This window comes from Thamnophis elegans, chromosome 4 (assembly GCF_009769535.1).
Source record: "Thamnophis elegans isolate rThaEle1 chromosome 4, rThaEle1.pri, whole genome shotgun sequence".
Classification (NCBI taxonomy): Eukaryota; Metazoa; Chordata; class Lepidosauria; order Squamata; family Colubridae; genus Thamnophis; species Thamnophis elegans.
In genome coordinates, this window is record NC_045544.1 from 5,956,552 (window position 1) to 5,975,728 (window position 19,177).

The 19,177-nt window shown below is 40.8% G+C and overlaps 1 protein-coding gene across 1 annotated transcript in view; it reads right to left on the minus strand.

The window, feature by feature from the left end:
• Window positions 1-19,177, minus strand: part of LOC116507906 (dystonin-like) — a 183,460-nt gene that overhangs the window by 6,713 nt on the left and 157,570 nt on the right. The window contains 19 exon segments of the mRNA XM_032216303.1: window positions 200-372; window positions 374-394; window positions 728-815; window positions 817-864; window positions 1,078-1,157; window positions 1,159-1,257; window positions 3,827-3,984; window positions 6,294-6,477; window positions 8,093-8,222; window positions 8,942-9,093; window positions 9,320-9,472; window positions 10,425-10,550; window positions 11,789-11,884; window positions 14,435-14,539; window positions 14,632-14,793; window positions 14,890-14,967; window positions 15,186-15,314; window positions 15,420-15,882; window positions 17,862-18,016. Of these exon segments, the coding sequence (XP_032072194.1) occupies window positions 200-372; window positions 374-394; window positions 728-815; window positions 817-864; window positions 1,078-1,157; window positions 1,159-1,257; window positions 3,827-3,984; window positions 6,294-6,477; window positions 8,093-8,222; window positions 8,942-9,093; window positions 9,320-9,472; window positions 10,425-10,550; window positions 11,789-11,884; window positions 14,435-14,539; window positions 14,632-14,793; window positions 14,890-14,967; window positions 15,186-15,314; window positions 15,420-15,882; window positions 17,862-18,016 (2,600 nt within the window).

A 19,177-nucleotide genomic window follows, 5' to 3' on the forward strand; every position in this document is an offset into this window, starting at 1 on the left:
TAGAGTTGCCTATTTTGTCACATTCTTTCCAATGTTATTTCTATCAAAAGTGATGCCTTCCAAATTAATGGCAGCTAACCATAGTCGGTCTCATCAATTCACAATTGACACACTACGGTATCATGCAATGAGATTGTTTTATACTCACTTTGTTGAAGTTTTAGTCTCGTCAACACAATTTTAAAAAGAAAATACCAACCTGTTTTCAATCTGAGAATGAACATTTTGCCACCTCTCAGTTAACTGATCTGCTTTCTCTTTGTGCCAGTCAAAGTCAAGATCGCGTTCCTTGTGTGTTTTAAACATCTGATCACTAACTGCCTTCGCTTTCTGGAGTTCATCTTCTAAGGCATGGAATACTTCTCTTTTTTCGTTCAACTTCGGATCTCCATTGCTAATGAATAAAGTATGTGATGACAAACAGATTAATATTGGTCAGATTCAGGTTCCAAATCCAATCCTTCCCAGATGCACATGCCCCTCTTGCAGAAGTCAACGCAGGAACTAATGTCGGAGAACATTATTGTGAGCTGGGCAGGCTGGATTGCTGCCAGGGCTTATCTGTGCTGGATTGCTGCCCAAGCTTGTCTGTGCCAGTTTGCTGCCAAGGACCTGTCTGTCTGTTAATGAAATGCCGTAACTTATCTTTGACTCGGAGTGTGTTGGTGTGGGACGAGGGGGGTCAGACCACATATATACAATGCCAAATTAATATCCATATTCATACCTTCAGTGTACCCATCAGGTTCTCAATATTGCTCTTGTCAGCAGTTAATGGGTCTTCCTCACAAAGTTTAGTCTCATATTGTTTACTAGAGCTTCAGCTCTTGAGTGTTTTTGAGCACCAAATTTACAGTTTTTAACCTGAAACAAATAAAACATGTGCTACTAATAACCTCTAAAAATAGCAATAAAGTTTTCAAAATATTTTAATACAATAACTGAATCCAATTTAATTCTATTCTTTTGAAAGAAGAAACCTGCCTTTCAATATTAACATTTTCACACAGCTATTTCCATGGCTAATAAATATTGTTGCAATAAAGACGATTGTGTGCAATGAAAGGCCTTACTTACTTTTCTATGTAAATGGAAGACATGGAATACACCTGATTCATGTTCTGAATTACAAGATTAAGCTCAGATCGCAGAGTTGGGAACCGAAGGGAAACCAGCAGCTTGGCTGAAGAAATCGTTGCATTTATCTGTGATTGTTTCCAAATCATCTTTTAGTCGATCCAGCTCCTTTTTCAGCTTCTACAGAAAAAAAAAGAAGTGAGGCTTATTTCACCTACAATAAAGGGTTTTCACAAATCATGCCCTTAAACTAAAGAAAGAGCATGAACGGAAATCCCAAAGAATCATAAGCCAAGGCTACAATAGCATATTGCTAGACTTGAACCCACTTCTTGGAGGACTGATTAACACCTACCTCCCTGCCAGCTTATTCCTTCCTTGGTTGTATTAAGGCTATTGTGTTGGTTGGTTGGTTAAGGTGCCCATATATTTTATTTTTTGCAAATATTTGTAAATGTAAGCAACAGCATGTTACATTTTTATGTTCATGTGGCTGAAAGCCTACATCTTTTTTTTTTCTCCCTAATTAGACATCTATCTCCAAGTCAACACTAATTTCTGATGTAATGGGCTGTAGGTGTCCAACATTTTGGCTTACTCAGGCTGTACACAGTGAAGATGAATTGTCTTCAGCCTTTTAGAGTTAATGGGTTCGCCGACAAATGCGCGATAGACATATGCGCGCCGACAAAACCGCGATGGACAAGTGAGCGCCGTAAAATCGCTAATTGATTTTCGACAATAGCGCGACGACAAATGCGCGACGACAAAATCGCGTCATCACAAACTATAGACGAGTGTGCTGGGACTTAACATAGAGGGACGCGTATACGTACGTTATAACCCCTAACCCTAACCTTAAAATGTTTTCAATTTTATTGTGCTGTCAATGCGCTTTTGTCGTCGCGATTTTATCGTCGCGAATTTGTCGGCGCGATTTTGACGTTGCGTTTTAATTGGCGCTATTTTGTCAGCGCGCATATGTCTATCGCGCAATTGTCGGGTCACGGAGTTAATGTACATTAATAACAAACTTCCTTATTATTATTATTTACACTCTTGTGGGGCCACCATTATGAGCTGTCCGGGCCACATGCAGCTTATGGACATGGCCAGACCCTTGGGGTTCTTTCGCCCAAAAGGGGGGTTATGTGAACAACGTGGCATGAAACATTATGTGACAACTACAACATTTCCAAATACATACATGGAAGAAGATAGAGAACTATTTTTAGTTTTATCTCAGTTGTATTTCACGAAACACTAGAAGGAAAGTATGTCCAAACTAAACAGGTTTCATATTTAGTTCAATTGTCATGATCAAAGTTGGCCCGCTATGCTAAACTGCAAGCTGCAGAATGATAAACCAATCATGTTCACGCATTATACGCCAAACCTTATAAAGTTATAAACCTTACAAAGTCTCAGTTTTTTGCACCATGGTTTGTATTTGTGTCTGAATGATCTTCCTCTGATGAGGGCAAATGAACCCATCGGGGGAGTCACAAACAAGGAGGCCCAGTTTCTTTTCTTTACTTAGAGTAATGATAGGGATAGAAAAGAGCCGAGGTGGCGCAGTGGTTAGGGTGCAGTACTGCAGGCCACTTCAGCTGACTGTGATCTGCAGTTCGGCGGTTCAATTCTCACCGGCTCAAGGTCGACTCAGCCTTCCATCCTTCCGAGGTGGGTGAAATGAGGACCCAGACTGTGGGGACAAGTTGCTGACTCAATTTGCTAAAAAATTGGTAAACTGCTTAGAGAGGGCTGAAAGCCCTATGAAGCGGTATATGTCTAATTAATAATAATAATAGAAGGAAATAGTAACGATCTGGATTGGAACTGCACTTGATTAGGAAGGGAGAGATCACTAAATACTTCCCTCAAGTACAAGTAGTCCTTGACTTACAACCACAATTGAGCCCAAAATTTCTGCTGTTAGTGTGAGACGTTTAAGTGAATTTTGGCCCATTTTACGACCTTCCTTGCCTCAGTTGTTAAGTGAATCGCTGCAGTTGATTAATTAGCAGTTGTTAAGTGAATCCGGCCTCCCACACTGACTTTGCTTGTCAGAAGGACGCAAAAAGTGACCACATGACCTTGGGACACAGCAATGGTCATAAAGTATGAATCAATTGCCAAGCATCCGAATGTAAACATATGACCATGGGGATGCTGCAACCGTCATAAATGTGGAGACTGGTCATAAGTCACTTTTTTCATTGCCATTGTAACTTTGGTCACTAAATGAACGGTTTATAATAGCAATAGCAGTTAGACTTATATACCGCTTCATAGGGCTTTCAGCGCTCTATAAGCAGTTTACAGAGTCAGCATATCGCCCCCCAACAACAATCTGGGTCCTCATTTTACCCACCTCGGAAGGATGGAAGGCTGAGTCAACCCTGAGCCAGTGAGATTTGAACGCTGAACTGCAGATAACAGCTGAAGTGGCTGCAGTACAGCACTCTAACCACTGCGCCCACCTCAGCTTCTGAGATGTATAAGTGAAGGATTACCTGTATTGTATTTCATACGAATGTTGATGGTGCAGAGAATAATTCCATTTATTCTCCCAGGAGATTCTGATTCCAATCTATAACAATTTGCACTTATTCTGAATATTATTTTTTTTTTTAAAAACCCTCAACAGATGTAGCTTTATCCAATTAATTTAATGCAATACGTCGTTTGAACTTGATACGATAAGGTCCAAAAAGGTAGTTTTCATCAGCAAATTGAGAAGAGTTACCTCTTGTTCAGAGATACGAAACACACTTTCAGGGAGATCATCCCTCTCCAGAGGCGTTCGAATTTGTCTAATCAAGCGATCTTCACAATTCTCCAATCGGAGTCTGATGTTTCGAACTTCTGAGATGTATAAATTATAAACAGATTCTTCGTGTTCCTCTGTTGAAACCAATGCACACATGTAAGTTAAGGCGACTGATTTTTTTTATCTGCTACCGTGAGATATTCTACAATTCAAGTTTCAAAGTTCAGAAATATAACTCTCCTTGAAACCCAAAAATTAATGTGCAACCAAGTGTTCTGGATGGTGATAATGAGAAATACTTGATGTGATAATAATGTGGTGTGAAAGGAAGGATTGGTGTTATGTGTTTCTTGTTTCTAGCCTTTTCTACCACCTTTAAAATGTCTTTTCTATTTGACAGAAATAAAGTCATCTTGAATTTCGGGTATCACAAGTTTTCCAGAAATGTTAACATTACAGAAAAACAGGTTGCTTAAGAATTAATCTTTATATGTAAATAATGTTACTTCTTTTAAATGTTCTTAAGAATTAATCTTTATATGTAAATAATGTTACTTCTTTTAAATGTTCTTAAGAATTAATCTTTATATGTAAATAATGTTACTTCTTTTTAAATGTTCTTAAGAATTAATCTTTATATATAAATAATGTTACATCTTTTAAATGTTCTTATTCTTAGCTTTTTTATAAATCCAAGCAATTTCTCCGAAAACGGATTATCATATTAAATATAGTGCTATAATTCTATTTGCATTGGTACTGTTTAATTGGATTGACTAAGCATGGTTCATATTAAGGCCATAGTAATGAATCCGTTATCCCTTATTTCAACATAGCATATCATTATCCTATAGAATGACCTAAATTCATTTTAATTCGTTATAATCTGCTACTTTATTCTGTTCTGTATCATTAGCAATCTGAATAAAAAATTACAATATATCCACCCAGCTTTTTAGAATTATGTAGGCATTTGAAACTTGACTATTGAACATTTTAAGAATAGAGCTATTTACACATAGAAGAATGAATGTTCAAACATTTTGATAGACAAATATTATTATGTTACGCAAACATGGATATTATTTTTAAAGAGAACAGTAGATACATTTTTCCTAGTAATTTATATTGGCAGTCTAACAGTATATGTAATACAGCACTACACAAAGTTTTATTTCCACATGAGCCTGCTAATATTCTCCAACAATATTAATATAGACCTTCAAATAAATCAGAATGCATATTACTCAAATGAGAGCACTTATGCAGAAGTGCCAAACTTTTCTTCCACATCCATATCAGAGGTGGGATTCAGCAGGTTCTGACCAGTTCCGGAGAACCAGTAGCAGAAATTTTGAGTAGTTCGGAGAACCAGTAAATACCACCTCTGACTGGCCCCGTCCCCATCTATTCTCTGCCTCCCGAGTCCTAGCTGATTGGGAGGAAATGGGGATTTTGCAGCAACCTTCCCCTGGAGTGGGGCAGGAATGGAGATTTTACAGCATCCTTCCCCTGCCACACCCTCCAAGCCACATCCACCAAGCCAAGCCAAGCCATGGCATGCCCACCAAACCACACCTACAGAACCTGTAGTAAAAAAAAATTTGAATCCCACCACTGATCCACATATAGAAAGTGGACCAATAATAATGAAAAGGAAGTAAGCTGTAAGCCATTGGAAGGGGTCATTTTCTTCTTTTTCAAGTGTGATTTTATCCTGATCTTAGAAGCAGCATCCCGCTTTTACACACATAAATCAGGTGTGCAACCTATTTGCAGCTAGTTGACTCGAATGAATAATTGATCACATGACAAGAAAACCTGGAAAGAGAAGATGCAGAAGACGGTGGTCCCTCTTTTCCCTTACTGGAAACGAGAATCTTCAATTTTGCACTAGGGCTGCTATGATCCAATTAAAGCAGTGTGGCTGACATGTACAAAGCTGAAAATATCACACCTAAAGCAACACATCTGTCAGCCTCTGCTTTGCTGCTGCTTCGGCTGCCATTGAAACGGGGAGGGGGGGCATGGTATTTGGGAGGGGTTACTAATTGTGCTGGAGGAAGATTCTGGAGTTTCTGCTGCCTGTCGGACTATGCATGCGGAGGAGGTTCCCGCCAAGGCCAACGGCACCGACATTCCATCTTGGTGATGCCTTTCGAAGTTATCTCACACCTGACACTTACGAGAATTATGATTGGACTGTAACTGGGATGCCAAGGGGTGGGGAATGGGTTATTTTATATATCAATCGCTTTCGCGCCTAAATAATCAGACTTCGCTTTGCTACGCCTCTAATCATTTATAATTAGTAAAAGTACACTTGATTTCTACCTATGGAGTCTCGTGGTCTTCTTTCCTAATTACTCAATGAAGAGGTGCTGACAACATCACATCAAGCAATTTATAACGGTCTACTTTTTGGGATGATTAATATACTTACCTCTCTCAGCAGACTTGAGGAGCTCTTGGTAGTACTGCTTGCATACATTCACTTCCCTTTCCAACTGGGCAATGTCAGCAACTGAGAAGATTTTGGACTCCTGGCTGTCTTCCAAGAAGTCATCAAAACGAGACTGCAAGTTGCTTAAAACCTGCTGATGTTCACCGGGCAAGAGTGTTTTGATCTAGAAAATGTTTTAAAATTGGAGTCAAATTTAAAATCTTTCCAACAATCAGTAACATTCCTTCCCCTTCCATGACATAAACGTAAATAGCAATAGCAACAGCAATAGCAGTTAGACTTATATACCGCTTCATAGGGCTTTCAGCCTTCTCTAAGTGGTTTACAGAGTCAGCATATCGTCCCCAACAATCCGGGTCCTCATTTTACCCACCTCGGAAGGATGGAAGGCTGAGTCAACCCTGAGCCGGTGAAATTTGAACCGCTGAACTGCAGATAGCAGTCAGCTGAAGTGGCCTGCAGTACTGAACTCTACCCCCTGCACCACCTCGGCTCTCCGTAAAGCACGGACTGTTCTTAAAACCCTCATTCCTAAAGCCCTTAACCCATCAGTTACTGAAATTTTGACTCAATAAGCCCAGGAAATAAGGAAATCAGAAGATGCAGGCAGTTCAAATGGGTATAAAGATTTGTTTCAAGCTTAAGCTCTCTAAAGAATCTGAACTACCAACAGCCAAATAAATTGGCGGTAGATAAGAGTCAATGGAAGTCAAGGTGGGCTGGATTTAGCTCTTTTGTGGGTGAGAATGGACTCAAGACTGATGTCATGCTTGACCCCTCCTTTGGGCTCAGCCTGGTCATCTCCTACAGGTAGGTGCCTCTCAGGAATACAATGCCTACAGTATATACATACAATGTTCAAGGATAAACATCCACGGAACCACATCTACTGGATATTGTCACAGGTCAGAATTGTTTTAGCAGTTTTATGGCAAATTCCAATATAATATTGGTACATCTTTAGCATTGTGTCTGTTGCAGCCCACCAGCAGCCAATAGAGCTGGCAGCAGAGTCGGACAGTGACAAGTTTGGGGAGGAATATGGACCAGTCCTGGAGGCTGGGGAAGGCTCGGACAAGGGCTCTGCATCAGAGGCAGAGATGGGGCCCAGGCCATCTGGTGGTTCTCAGCTGCCTTCGGAGCTAGGCAGCAGTGGGGCAGAGGAATAGCTGAAGCCTGTTCCCAGTGTGCGCATGCACAGAGTTACAAGAGGAAAAGAACAGCTAAGAAATCAGAGTCGACTTGTGAGTAAAGCCACAGGTGGACAGTGAATGGCCCCTGTCAAAGGAAATAAAAGAGGAGCGAAATGGGAGAGGGCTTTTGCAGAAACAATTCTATCATTCGTTCGTTCGTTTCAGGAGTGTGAAGATCTGTCCGTGAATCTCAGAGACTCTGTGCCAAGTCTTTCCTTGCACAGCACTGCATTTGGAAAATATTTACATGGTTGCTTTCCAAGCTAGATAAGGTCTGTGATCATACATTCACCTTTGAAAGACTGTTTACCCAGCCTTTGACGATTGTGAATGAGAGGAATTCATATTCATTTAATAAAAGGGGTTTTGTCGGAACCAGGAATCTGTTTCGTGCTTTTTGGGGAAGCCTAGATTAGGACAGTGTCTATAAAATATGAAGCTCTTCCCAATCTTTGCCTATCTTTGTAATGGTAAAATACAAATTCTTCCTTTTAAGGCCATATTGCTGAAAAACTGAATGGTAGGTTGGGGAGTGGGGAACTAACTGGATATTGAAATGAGAGTTGGAATACATGAAGAACTTACCGAAGCCACATTACTCGCTCGAACAGTTTCAATTTCAGTTGTTAAATAGTGCCAAGAAACCACACTCTTCAGATTTATGTGCGACTCATGCCACAGAGCTAGGACATTCTGATATTGCTGCTCAATTCTGAAATGCATAAATCGTAAGGTGGATTAAGTAAGCAATACCTGCAGAGTCTTAAGAATATACTGGTAACAAATTCCCTCGCCGCATCATGTTGATGCCACGTGACGTCTCACGAAGTTTTTCTGCCTTCACGGAACTAAGATCGTGGCACAACAAAACCGCGCTCATCAAAATAGCGGTGATAAAATCGCGTCGCTAAAGCCGCGACGTCATCACCGCGTGTCATCACCGCCGTGACAACAGCGCGGCAACAGAAGGGCGCTTTAAAACGGCGCCGCGGCAGAAAGCCGATTTCAATTAAGGTAAGGGTTAGGATTAGGTTTAGGGGTTTGTTTTAGGGTTTGTTTTAGGGTTAGGTTTAGGGTTAGGTTTAGGGTTAGGGTTAGGTTTAGAGTTAGGTTTAGGGTACTGAGTGCTTGGGAATGCGCGGATTTGCCCTCCGCGATTATGTCATCGCGGTAGGGTCGCGTTTTTCCTTAGCGCTTCGAACAGCGCAAATTAGTCTTTGCGCTTACGTCTCCGCAGATAAGGGCTTCGCGGATTTGTGGTGGAACCAACTAAGATGGCCATGACCTGAGCGTGACGCATACGGCTCATGGGATGCCAGTTTGATACCCCTACCCTAGACTGAATACATTTCGCGGAATTTTAAAAACCAAGCGACATTAACATGGGTTCGGTGTGTGTGTCTGTGTGTGTATTTTACACAAATTCCTACCTATTTGCGGTTGTCTATGGCTTCTTTGTTGGGAGGAGGGATGGTAAAACAGACGGAGGGAACCATGGCCTCGTTGCCACTTGGGCTGATCACTTTCCATTTTGCTCGATGAGAGTTGGTTGCCAGAACACATTCATCATCCTTGTAAATGGTTATCTAGTTGTGAACAAGAAATCGGAAGAGCTGAATGAGGCTTTCTCAAAGCATCTCCATCAACAATTGACACAACAACAAAAAAGGTGACAAAAAAGAACAAAGTAAAACTTATTCAGCCCCCGACTGTGGGGTGACGGGGAGACTTTCGGGAGTTTGTGATCACAACCCAGGCCAGGGTCTCCCCCCCCCCCCCGGTAACTGATCGAAGACGGTAAAAACTTCCAACCTCAATCTGCCGATAGTCACAGATGGCCTTAATTGGGATGGACGTTTTGAGGGGGTTTTCGGGATTCCTCGGCTTTAGCTGAACTATTGTCTTTGCTCTGCCCACAAGGCCGGCCACGGTGCTCTTGTACTGAAGGAGCTGTTCTTTTTCTTCCTAGATGCCAATTGAAAGAGGAAATGTTAAACACGTTAAGCAATCTTTTCTTCAAAGTGTCTTAAGCTTTCTTGGGTCTGCCCCCACCCCCCCACTCCGTCCCCTCCCAGCTTGGGGTCTTTTCCAAGATCCTATTCACAAGAGAACAATCGGGGACATTTTGACAGCCTTTCCCAAATTGATCATTTGCAGATTTGATGAGGTTATTTCCATTCTCAGGGTTCTCATATGGCTGGAATACCAGGAACTGTTGTGCAATACATCTGGAGGGGAACCAGTTTAAGGAACGATGCTTTGCGCAGTAATTACTATTCGCTAATAATTATAGCTGTATTTGGCAGAAATGACAACAGTTCTTGAACGAGGCAGGCTATGATCTATCTGAAATAATTTCACCCAAGTGTTTAGGTTTATTCGTTCCAGTTTCAAGAATAACGGTTATTTTGGGCATAGCTTGATTCATACATGCTGCTAATTAGTTTCCAATACTGAAAATGATAAATGCAAATTACTTTGGTTTTTATAGGGAATTTCTTCTTCTCAGTAGAAGAAACTTTTTGCTAATAGACACATGTGTGCAGTGTCTTTGTGTGTATGTTCGAGCAATAGAGCCGAGTGGTTAGAGTGCGCAGTGGTTAGAGTGTGCAGTGGTTAGAGTGCAGTGCTGCAGGCCACTTCAGCTGACTGCTATCTGCAGTTCAGCGGTTCAAATCTCACCGGCTCAAGGTTGACTCAGCCTTCCATCTTTCCGAGGTGGGTGAAATGAGGACCCAGACTGTGGGGGCGATATGCTGACTCTGTAAACCGCTTAGAGAGGGCTGAAAGCCCTATGAAGCGGTATATAAGTCTAACTGCTATTGCTATTGCATCACCCTGGCAAAAAGCTCAATACCTTAGACAGTATTAAGACATGCTTGAAGAATAAAGTCAGCTAACATAGTGAAATTCCTACCATAGACTCTTGGATCAGGTCTTCCAGTTTATGAATGCTGCTGGATCTATCACAATTGTATTTTCGATGTACAGCATCTCGTAAATTCTTCAAGTAATCCAGAGCCTCCTTGGCATCACTGAAAAACTAGAATGAAACAAAGTTTTCATTTAATAAGGCACTACTGAAAATATGTTAGGGGGAGGGAAGGGAGGGAGAGGGAGGTTATGTAAGTCTTGTCACTCCCACTTTCTGTTTGAAATAAAATTATAAAATCTGGGAAATACCTGAAATGTTAAAACAAGAGAGGGAAAGGAATTGGGAAGAGGTTGGGAAAGAATTAAACTTGAAATGCCTTTAGGACAGCAAAGAGATCAAACAATTAATGGTTACTGACTTTTTTCACAAGATTTATATACAACTAGTTGATAACACGTTGTTCCCTGGGTATTTATTTATAGGGATAGAATTTCCAGATCAAACGTAATTTCTAATATTGGATTTTCCCCTTACCAGAGAGAGCCCCCTTGTGGAGTACTGTGAAGCTGTTACCATGACAACTCCACTGTGCTGTACAGTATAAGCCATTTTAAGGCACAACAGGCTGTATCTTAACAGAACACCCCCACCCCCCCCGAGGGGTGTTAGGGGTGTCTTACCCTCACAGTATTTGTTTTCAGAGAGTAAGTCATCTATGTACCAAGTTTGGTTGAAATTGCTTGAGGCGTTCCAGAGTTATACTGGAACAAACACACACTGCAGATATATACATATACATATACATATACATACATACATACAGAGAGAGAGAGAGAGAGAGAGAGAGAGAGAGAGAGAGAGAGAGAGAGATACACAGATGTAGATGATATAGATATAGATATAGATATATAGATATAGATATAGATATAGATGATACACATATAGATATATAGATATAGATATAAAGAAAGATAGATAGATAGATAGAGGTAGGTAGGTAGGTAGGTAGGTAGGTAGGTAGATAGATAGATAGATAGATAGATAGATAGATAGATAGATAGATAGATAGATAGATAGATAGACAGAGAGAGAGAGATAGAGAGATAGCGAGAGAGAGAGATAGAGAGAGAGAGAGAGAGAGAGAGAGAGAGAGAGAGAGAGAGAGAGAGAGAGGGAGGAGAGAAGAGAAGAGAAGAAGATATACTGGAGCAGTAGAATCCCTACTGAAATAACATAAAAATAGTATCTTTGAAACATCTGAATTTAGCACGTAAAAACTGTATCTTTATCATAAAAACATTCCTCTACATTGCTTAGCTGAGAACCACATTAGAACTTCCTTCTTGGTGGTATAGCTACAGCTGAAATCTGCAATCATGCCACAGTATCTTCAATTTAACCCATACCTCAAAATATGCAGTGTTTTCTCTTAAATGTTGTTCAACACATTGGCAGAGCTGTAAAATCCAGCTCCACTGGGTTTGCATTGCAGCTCGGTAGGCCTGAAGGATACAGAAAGAGATGAAGAACCCTGTGTGTGTCTAAGCAACCTCAGCCCCCCCCCGCCCCCGTTTTCTCTAATGAGAGAAAGAATATGAGGAATTGATTTTTCCCTTCCCCATTCCTAATAATGCCTTTGTCTCAGCAGTATGCAGTAAAACAAAAGCATCCAAATATAAATTGCTCTACAAAAATAAATAAAACTTCCTGGAAAGCCAGGTTGCACTGCCATTTAGAACCCAAACATCTTGGCTACAGCTTGAATTATTACACAGTGGCTGCTTGTCAAATTGGCCAAAATTACTGACACTTAACAAAGAAACAAAAAGGCTTGGCACAGAATCCAGTAGGGAGTGTTGTTTAATAATAAGGACAGATCATAAGAATCCACCTGCTTTTAGTATTTAAGTATTGTTGCAGAATATCCATTCCGACAGTGATACAGAATCAACTAACCTGCGCCAGTTCTGAAACTGGGTGTGTGCACCCATGTTAGCCAGCTACAGTCTTTAGTTGCAAGTGGTTATACACAGCAGTGTTTCCCATCTTAGTAAGTTTACGTTGAGTGGATTTCAATCCCCGTGGCTGGCTAAAGAATTCTGGGAGCTGAAATCCACTCTTTTTGAAGTTGTTAAGGTTGAGGGGACTGACCTACGGTATATATCTTAATTCTAGTCCAAAATAAATATAATGTCCAAGTAAGATCTGTAATAATATGTCATTGTGATGCATAACAGCAATGAAACATTTACAGGGAGAAGTTCCTTATTATATATGGCCAAGAAAAATACTGCCCCCTTCTAGGTATACTAGATTCACTCTTACTTAAAACATTAGATGGTGCTGTGGTACTGGAATTCTCCATGGGGAAAAAAAAGAGTGTTCTGCATTCCTTTTTAAGTAATTCAAAACAATTACCAGTAAAACACAGCCAGTGAGGCCAAGAAATAGAGCAGAATACAATAGAATATTCAAGAAGAAATCACAATGGGTTAGTTGGAACCAGTGGTGGGATTCAGCTAGTTCGCACCTATTCGTGAGAACCGGTTGGTAACTTTCTAAGCAGTTGGGAGAACCAATTGTTGGAAGAAATCTTTTGTTTTTTCCCCACTTTACGGGGCTAATCCTGTAAGGAAGGCAGGAAGGAAACATTCTGGTGTTGTTTCTAGCCTAATCTTTGTTGCCCTGCTTACAGAAACTGCCCCACCAGTTAACCCTTATTACCATTGTAACAGCTAAGGCGAAGCGCCCATTGACCTGAGTGATGTTGAGTTGGCCACGCCCACACGGTCACCTGACCACTGAGCCCCGCCTACCCAGCTGGTTATTAGGGCAGAGGACCGGTTGTTAAATTATTTAGAGATTTAGATTAGATTTATTTTATTTGTATGCCGCCCCTATTTGTATGCCGCCCCTATTTGTATGCCCAGTGGTGGGATTTGAATCCCACCACTTGTTGGAACCCTAAACAGGAGTGCCATGTTTTGCAATCTTGTTTCTTTCATTTTAGCACATTACCAAGGTGTCATGCTGCACCTTCAAGGCTAATAAATGCACTGAGTCATACCCTTTCATGCTCAACCATTGTACACTGCAAGAAAATTATATATGCGGCAATAACACAAAATGGAAAAGCGGAACCCAGACGTAAATATTTATCTGGAGCTCTAATGTGTACAAGATGAAGTCAGTGATGCCTGTCATTGACTACGGTTGGAAACCGAAGTAGAGGACTAAAGAGGAAAGAACGACACAAAATTGTGTATCAAGGTTTTCAACAAAAGCCGGGGGGGGGGAGCGTGTTAGAAGAAACACAACAAACACACAATCAATGCGCTCTACATGGGGCAGCCCTTGAAGAGTATTCGGAGACTTCAACTCGTCCAGAACGCAGCCGCGCGAGCGATTGTGGGTGCACCTCGGTTCACCCATGTTACACCTATCCTCCGCGAGCTGCACTGGTTACCGATCAGTCTCCGGATACACTTCAAGGTGCTAGTCGTAACTTATAAAGCCCTTCATGGTATTGGACCTGGGTACTTGAGAGACTGCCTGCTGCCAATTACCTCCCACAGACCCATTAGATCGCACAGGGTCGGCCTCCTCCGGGTTCCATCTATTAGCCAATGCCATCTGGCTACTACCCGGGGGAGGGCCTTCTCTGTGGCGGCTCCGGCCCTCTGGAATGAACTCCCCGCAGGGATTCGGACCCTCACCTCTCTCCAGGCCTTCCGAAAAGCCTTCAAAACCTGGCTTTGCCGCCAGGCCTGGGGTTGATGAGTTCCCCTCTCCTCTCGACTTGTATGGTTGTGTGACTCTTGCTTATTTTAAATATCTGTATTTCGTTTTATGTTCCCCTTTTTCCCCTTTTGAATTGTTCGCCGCCTTGAGTCCCTCCCGGAGAAGGGCGGCATATAAATAATAAAATTCAATTCAATTCAATTCAATTCAATTGGGGAAGGCTGCAATTCTTCAGAAAGTTATTTAAAAGTGTTGCTTTAAATTTGGACTCCTACGAAAAAGTGCTTCTAAATCCAGATTTAATCACCTACCTCAATAGTTAATCTCGCAGGGTGATTTTCAAAGAGCAATTGTTCTGCTATTTCCTGTACTGATTTAATAACTTCTTCCTTCTGGTCCAGTTCTCTCATCAGATCCTTTCAAATTAAAAAAAACAGGAAAAAAAAGCTTTTGAAACCTGAAGCAAATAGGAAAGAAGTTTGATTTTTAAGACATTACTAAATCTTACGGCATGATATTCCTTTTTCCTTGCTATATTTGTGTTTCTTTCGCTCCAGTCCTGTGCAACTTCTGCCTCTTCCTTTTCATTCAACCATATAAGTTCCCGAGTGGCTCGCGATACAAAATTGTGAAGGGTGGCGAGGTGTCTTTCCTGATTTCTGGATGCATTCTTGAAAAGACAAAAAACAAAACATCAAAGCTTGATTTTGCTTACATGATCAAGGAACATCCCACCGAGACCTCGACTTTTTGACGATGATCTTACCAAGAGTTTTGCATATTGGCTCTCCAATTTGTGCAATTTTTCTGCATAGCTGTGTTTGAGTGGAGCAGTCATTTGCATCTGCGTAGAACAAACTGGATTAGAGATTCCTTTTTTAAAAAAAAGAGATAAAACCTCCAGGCACGCAACCGTTAACAGAAGGATTACGCATTTCTTGTTATTCATTTAAGTAATATAACAAAGTGATCCTTCTTTAAGCCCAGTGCAGTTATACAACAAGTTAAAACCTATGCATGTTTTTAAAATAGGTACAGTCACCAGGTATTTCTATGCTATACCTCACTGATTTTTGCTTCTTTAAGACTTGACTCAAATTCTTCAATAGCTTTGTGAACATTCTTGTGATTTTCAACATGGCTCTCAACACCTGGCAAATCTGAACCCCATTCGGCTCGGTCAAGTTGTACCTGGTGAAGAGACATTTAAAAAAACTTAAACTTGATCCATCGAATAAGTAAGAAGAAAAAAATATGACCAAGTGCAGATGAAGACCATACACGTCAAGATGTTACCTGCATTTCGTCTACCCATCTTAAGAGGTCCTGGACAAATTTCATATTGACTTCTTCTTCCGTTAAATTCTGATCAATGAAAGCCGATTTCATCAGGGGTTTCCGAATCTGTGTCAACTTGAGCGTTTGAAGTCCACCTGTGTCAACTCCTGTTATGTAGCTTTGGATTAGCCGTGGTGGGAAGCCCGGGGTGTATGCTGGGGTGATGGTTGGGGTCAATCTTGAAGAAAAACCTGATGATAAACCTGACGTCAGACTGGATGAGGTCAAGGAGGGAGACAATCCCTGACTTAGTCCAGAGTTTAAATTAGGGCTTAGGCTTGGTGCAAATCCTGAGTTTAAGCTTTGTGTTATTCCTGATATCATCATCTTGGTCTGTTCCGTTGTTAGTATTCTCCCCTTGTTGTAGATTGAGGAACAATCTGCTTTCAACGCCATAAGGTTATCTCGGAGTTTTGCAACCCTGCATTAAAACAGAGAAAAGCATAGAAATTGACTGTCTTAGCCAGGCAGAAGAAAGGGGTGGATAAGACATAAACAGGGTGTATGGAGAGCAGAAGAGCCAAGAATTGGTTTTAATTTTTTTTTATTTCCCCCCCCTTTTTTTTTCTTTTTTCCGGAAGTTGACGAACTGATGTAATTAATAATTAATACAATATGATATTGGCTACGTAATAGTATACATGTGATTATATGTTATGAAAATGAAAAATAAAAAAAGTTTTTCTCTAAGAAATTGACTCTCTTATTATTTCAGAATTGTTATGAACAATAATAATAGAAATCAGAATTAAATTATCAAATTAACTATCATAATAAAAGCATCAGATCCATTTGTTCCAATAAATCCTTTCATAAACTGCAAAAAGTTGACGCATTCATGCTGTAATGGGACTAAGGTCATAAAATGTCAAGCTGTATGTTTTTTGGATGTAAAAAGTAATCATATAAAAAGACCAATAAGCCCACATGATCAGTTTTGTCTCAAATGCAATTCCTGATTATGCTTGGGAATAATATGCTCTTCTCAGGTTAAAATGACAGGTTGTTTAAAAGGTACATCTTTGTGTGTCTTTGAGAAGGAAGCACAAAAGTGACCATAAGAACAGGAATCAAACTATACAGCTACTAATGGGGAAAATATAAAGCCCTACATGGCATCGGACCTGGGTACCTGAGAGACCGCCTCCTGCCGATTACCTCCCAAAGACCAATTCGATCGCACAGGCTTGGCCTTCTCCGGATTCCATCTGCCAGCCAATGCCGGCTGGCGACACCCCTGGGGAGGGCCTTCTCTGTTGCTGCTCCAGCCCTCTGGAACGAGCTCCCCGTGGAGATCCGGACCCTTACTACCCTCCCAGCCTTCCGCAAAGCCACCAAGTCCTGGCTGCTCCAGCAGGCCGGGGGCTTGTGAAATATCCAGCCCCACGGTAACTGTGAATGTTGTGTATTTTAAAGTGTTGTTTTGTTTATTTATCCCCTTCCCTTGTTTATTGTAAGCCGCCCGGAGTCCTTCGAGAGTGGGCGGCATACAAGATCAATAAACTCAAACTCAAACTCAAAATGCATACAGCATCAAAAAGGCTGTTCTGCATAGTGGTAGCAATGTTAGTCCACATTTGAGAGTGTGTGGAGCGACATATGGCCCCTGGAAACCACCCAGAGCAATCTGGGCTCTCGCTAAAATGAGGTCTCAGCTTGGTAGGCTGAGGAAAAAAAAGGAGAAATGGGAAGTTTTCTTTTCATCCAGCAAAAGGACTGACAACGGCAGTGTTCCTGTCTACGACCTGGTGAAGATTTTACAGTTGAAAGGTTTCTCATAAAAGTAGCAGAAGACAATAGCAATAGCAGTTAGACTTATATACTGCTTCATAGGGCTTTCAGCCCTCTCTAAGCGGTTTACAGAGTCAGCATATCGCGCCCCCACAATCTGGGTCCTCATTTTACCCACCTCGGAAGGATGGAAGGCTGAGTCAACCCTGAGCCGGTGAGATTTGAACCGCTGAACGGCTGAACTAGCATTCAGCTGAAGTGGCCACTCTACCCACTGCGCCACCTCGGCTCTGCTAGACACATGCTGACACTGCTAGACGCATGCTGAATATGGGATATCATAAACCATACTTATTGCTATATGGTAGAATTGTCTTACCCTGGGCTACAGGGCAGCTGAAAGGATTTCAGAAATCAGACTTTGAAGCAGAACTATCTATGCACTGCTTTTGAAATCACTTTCTAGCTCAAGCATAGATTAATGGATATCCTAATTAAAGGCAAGACTAGCAGTGCCTAAAATAAATCGTTTAAACAACTTGAACACAGAATGAAGTAAGCCAAACCAATTTCTGTTAAAAGTTGCAGAAATTGCCAAGGGCAGAATAGTCACCAGCATGAGATAAACTAGGAGCTACTATTCCTAAATAGTAACCCTAATGTATGTACCTTTGGACCAATTGATCCGCTTGATAATATTTTCCATCAGTAAGAATCTGGGCATCCATGACTTGTTGGCGGAGAAGATTTTCACACTCAAGTAGATAGCCTGCGATCTCAGCTTCATTCTGGAACTGCAGGCCTGCTTCTAATCGTTTCCTCTCCTAAGTTTAAGCAAACAAAAATAAACAGACAAGTAAGTTCTTCATGAGACACTTAGGTTCTGCTACACTTGTAATCTTTTTTTGGGACAGACAATAATGTGATGCTCATTTAGAAATTTTTCAGATGCTCGTGTCTGAAAAATACGTTGTAAGATAAAATCAATTATCATGAAATATATGTTAATAGCTTAATTTTAGATCAACTCTTTATTACGTCAAGCCGAATTTTCAATATAGATTGCTCTCTCCAAAAACATTAGTGTACACAAAGAGTAGGTTTTCCATTTAGATAAACATACCTGCACATACAGAACTATTTTGAAAACTTATCATCGAAATGATTAACTAATATTATTTTCCTATATTGAAATGCTTTGCAAGAGGTTGTTTAAGCAGCTGTGATTGCTTATTTTCTGAAATGGATACAAAGGAGTGTTTTTTGTTTTTTTTACTGGATAAAACATGAGCCAACTGGATTTATTATTCAAGATGAAATTTCCCGTAAAGGTTTCCCCTGTCCAATCATTTTCAACTCTAGGGGGCAGTGCTCATCTCCGTTTCTTAGCTAAGGGAGCCAACATTGTCCAGACATCATGTAATTATGTGGCTAGCATGACTCTAAGCCAAGGCACATGGAACGCTGCTACTTTCCCAACTGAAGTGGTGCCTATTTATCTACTCGCATTTGCATGCTTTTGAACTGCTAGGTGGGCAAGAGCTGGGGCAAGTAATGGGAGCTCATCCCATTGTGTAGCACTTGGGTCTCAAACCCGGGCTGTCAGCTTTCCAGCTGACAAGCTCAGCATGTTTAACCATATCTCCTGAAATTTTAAATTCATCATAAGTACATGAATTTGATATGGTAGCTATCAATGCCAAAACAAAAGTATAATCCCTTGACTTTTGATGTATTTTCAATTTTAAAAACTTTTACCTATTCTTGAACATTAAAAACAAATATCAAGTTCAGGATATATAGTGGGAACACACTCCGTATTCTTAACTTGAAATATTATCTATTAACACTAATGCCTATCTAGCATTTTTTTTTCCTTTCTGATAGATAAAATATTCCTGAGCATCTTCTACCTCCTCCAAGTTTACTGACAGTCTTCAAAACTGAAGTGAAATTATAACAAGCATATATTGTGTTCCTTTAAA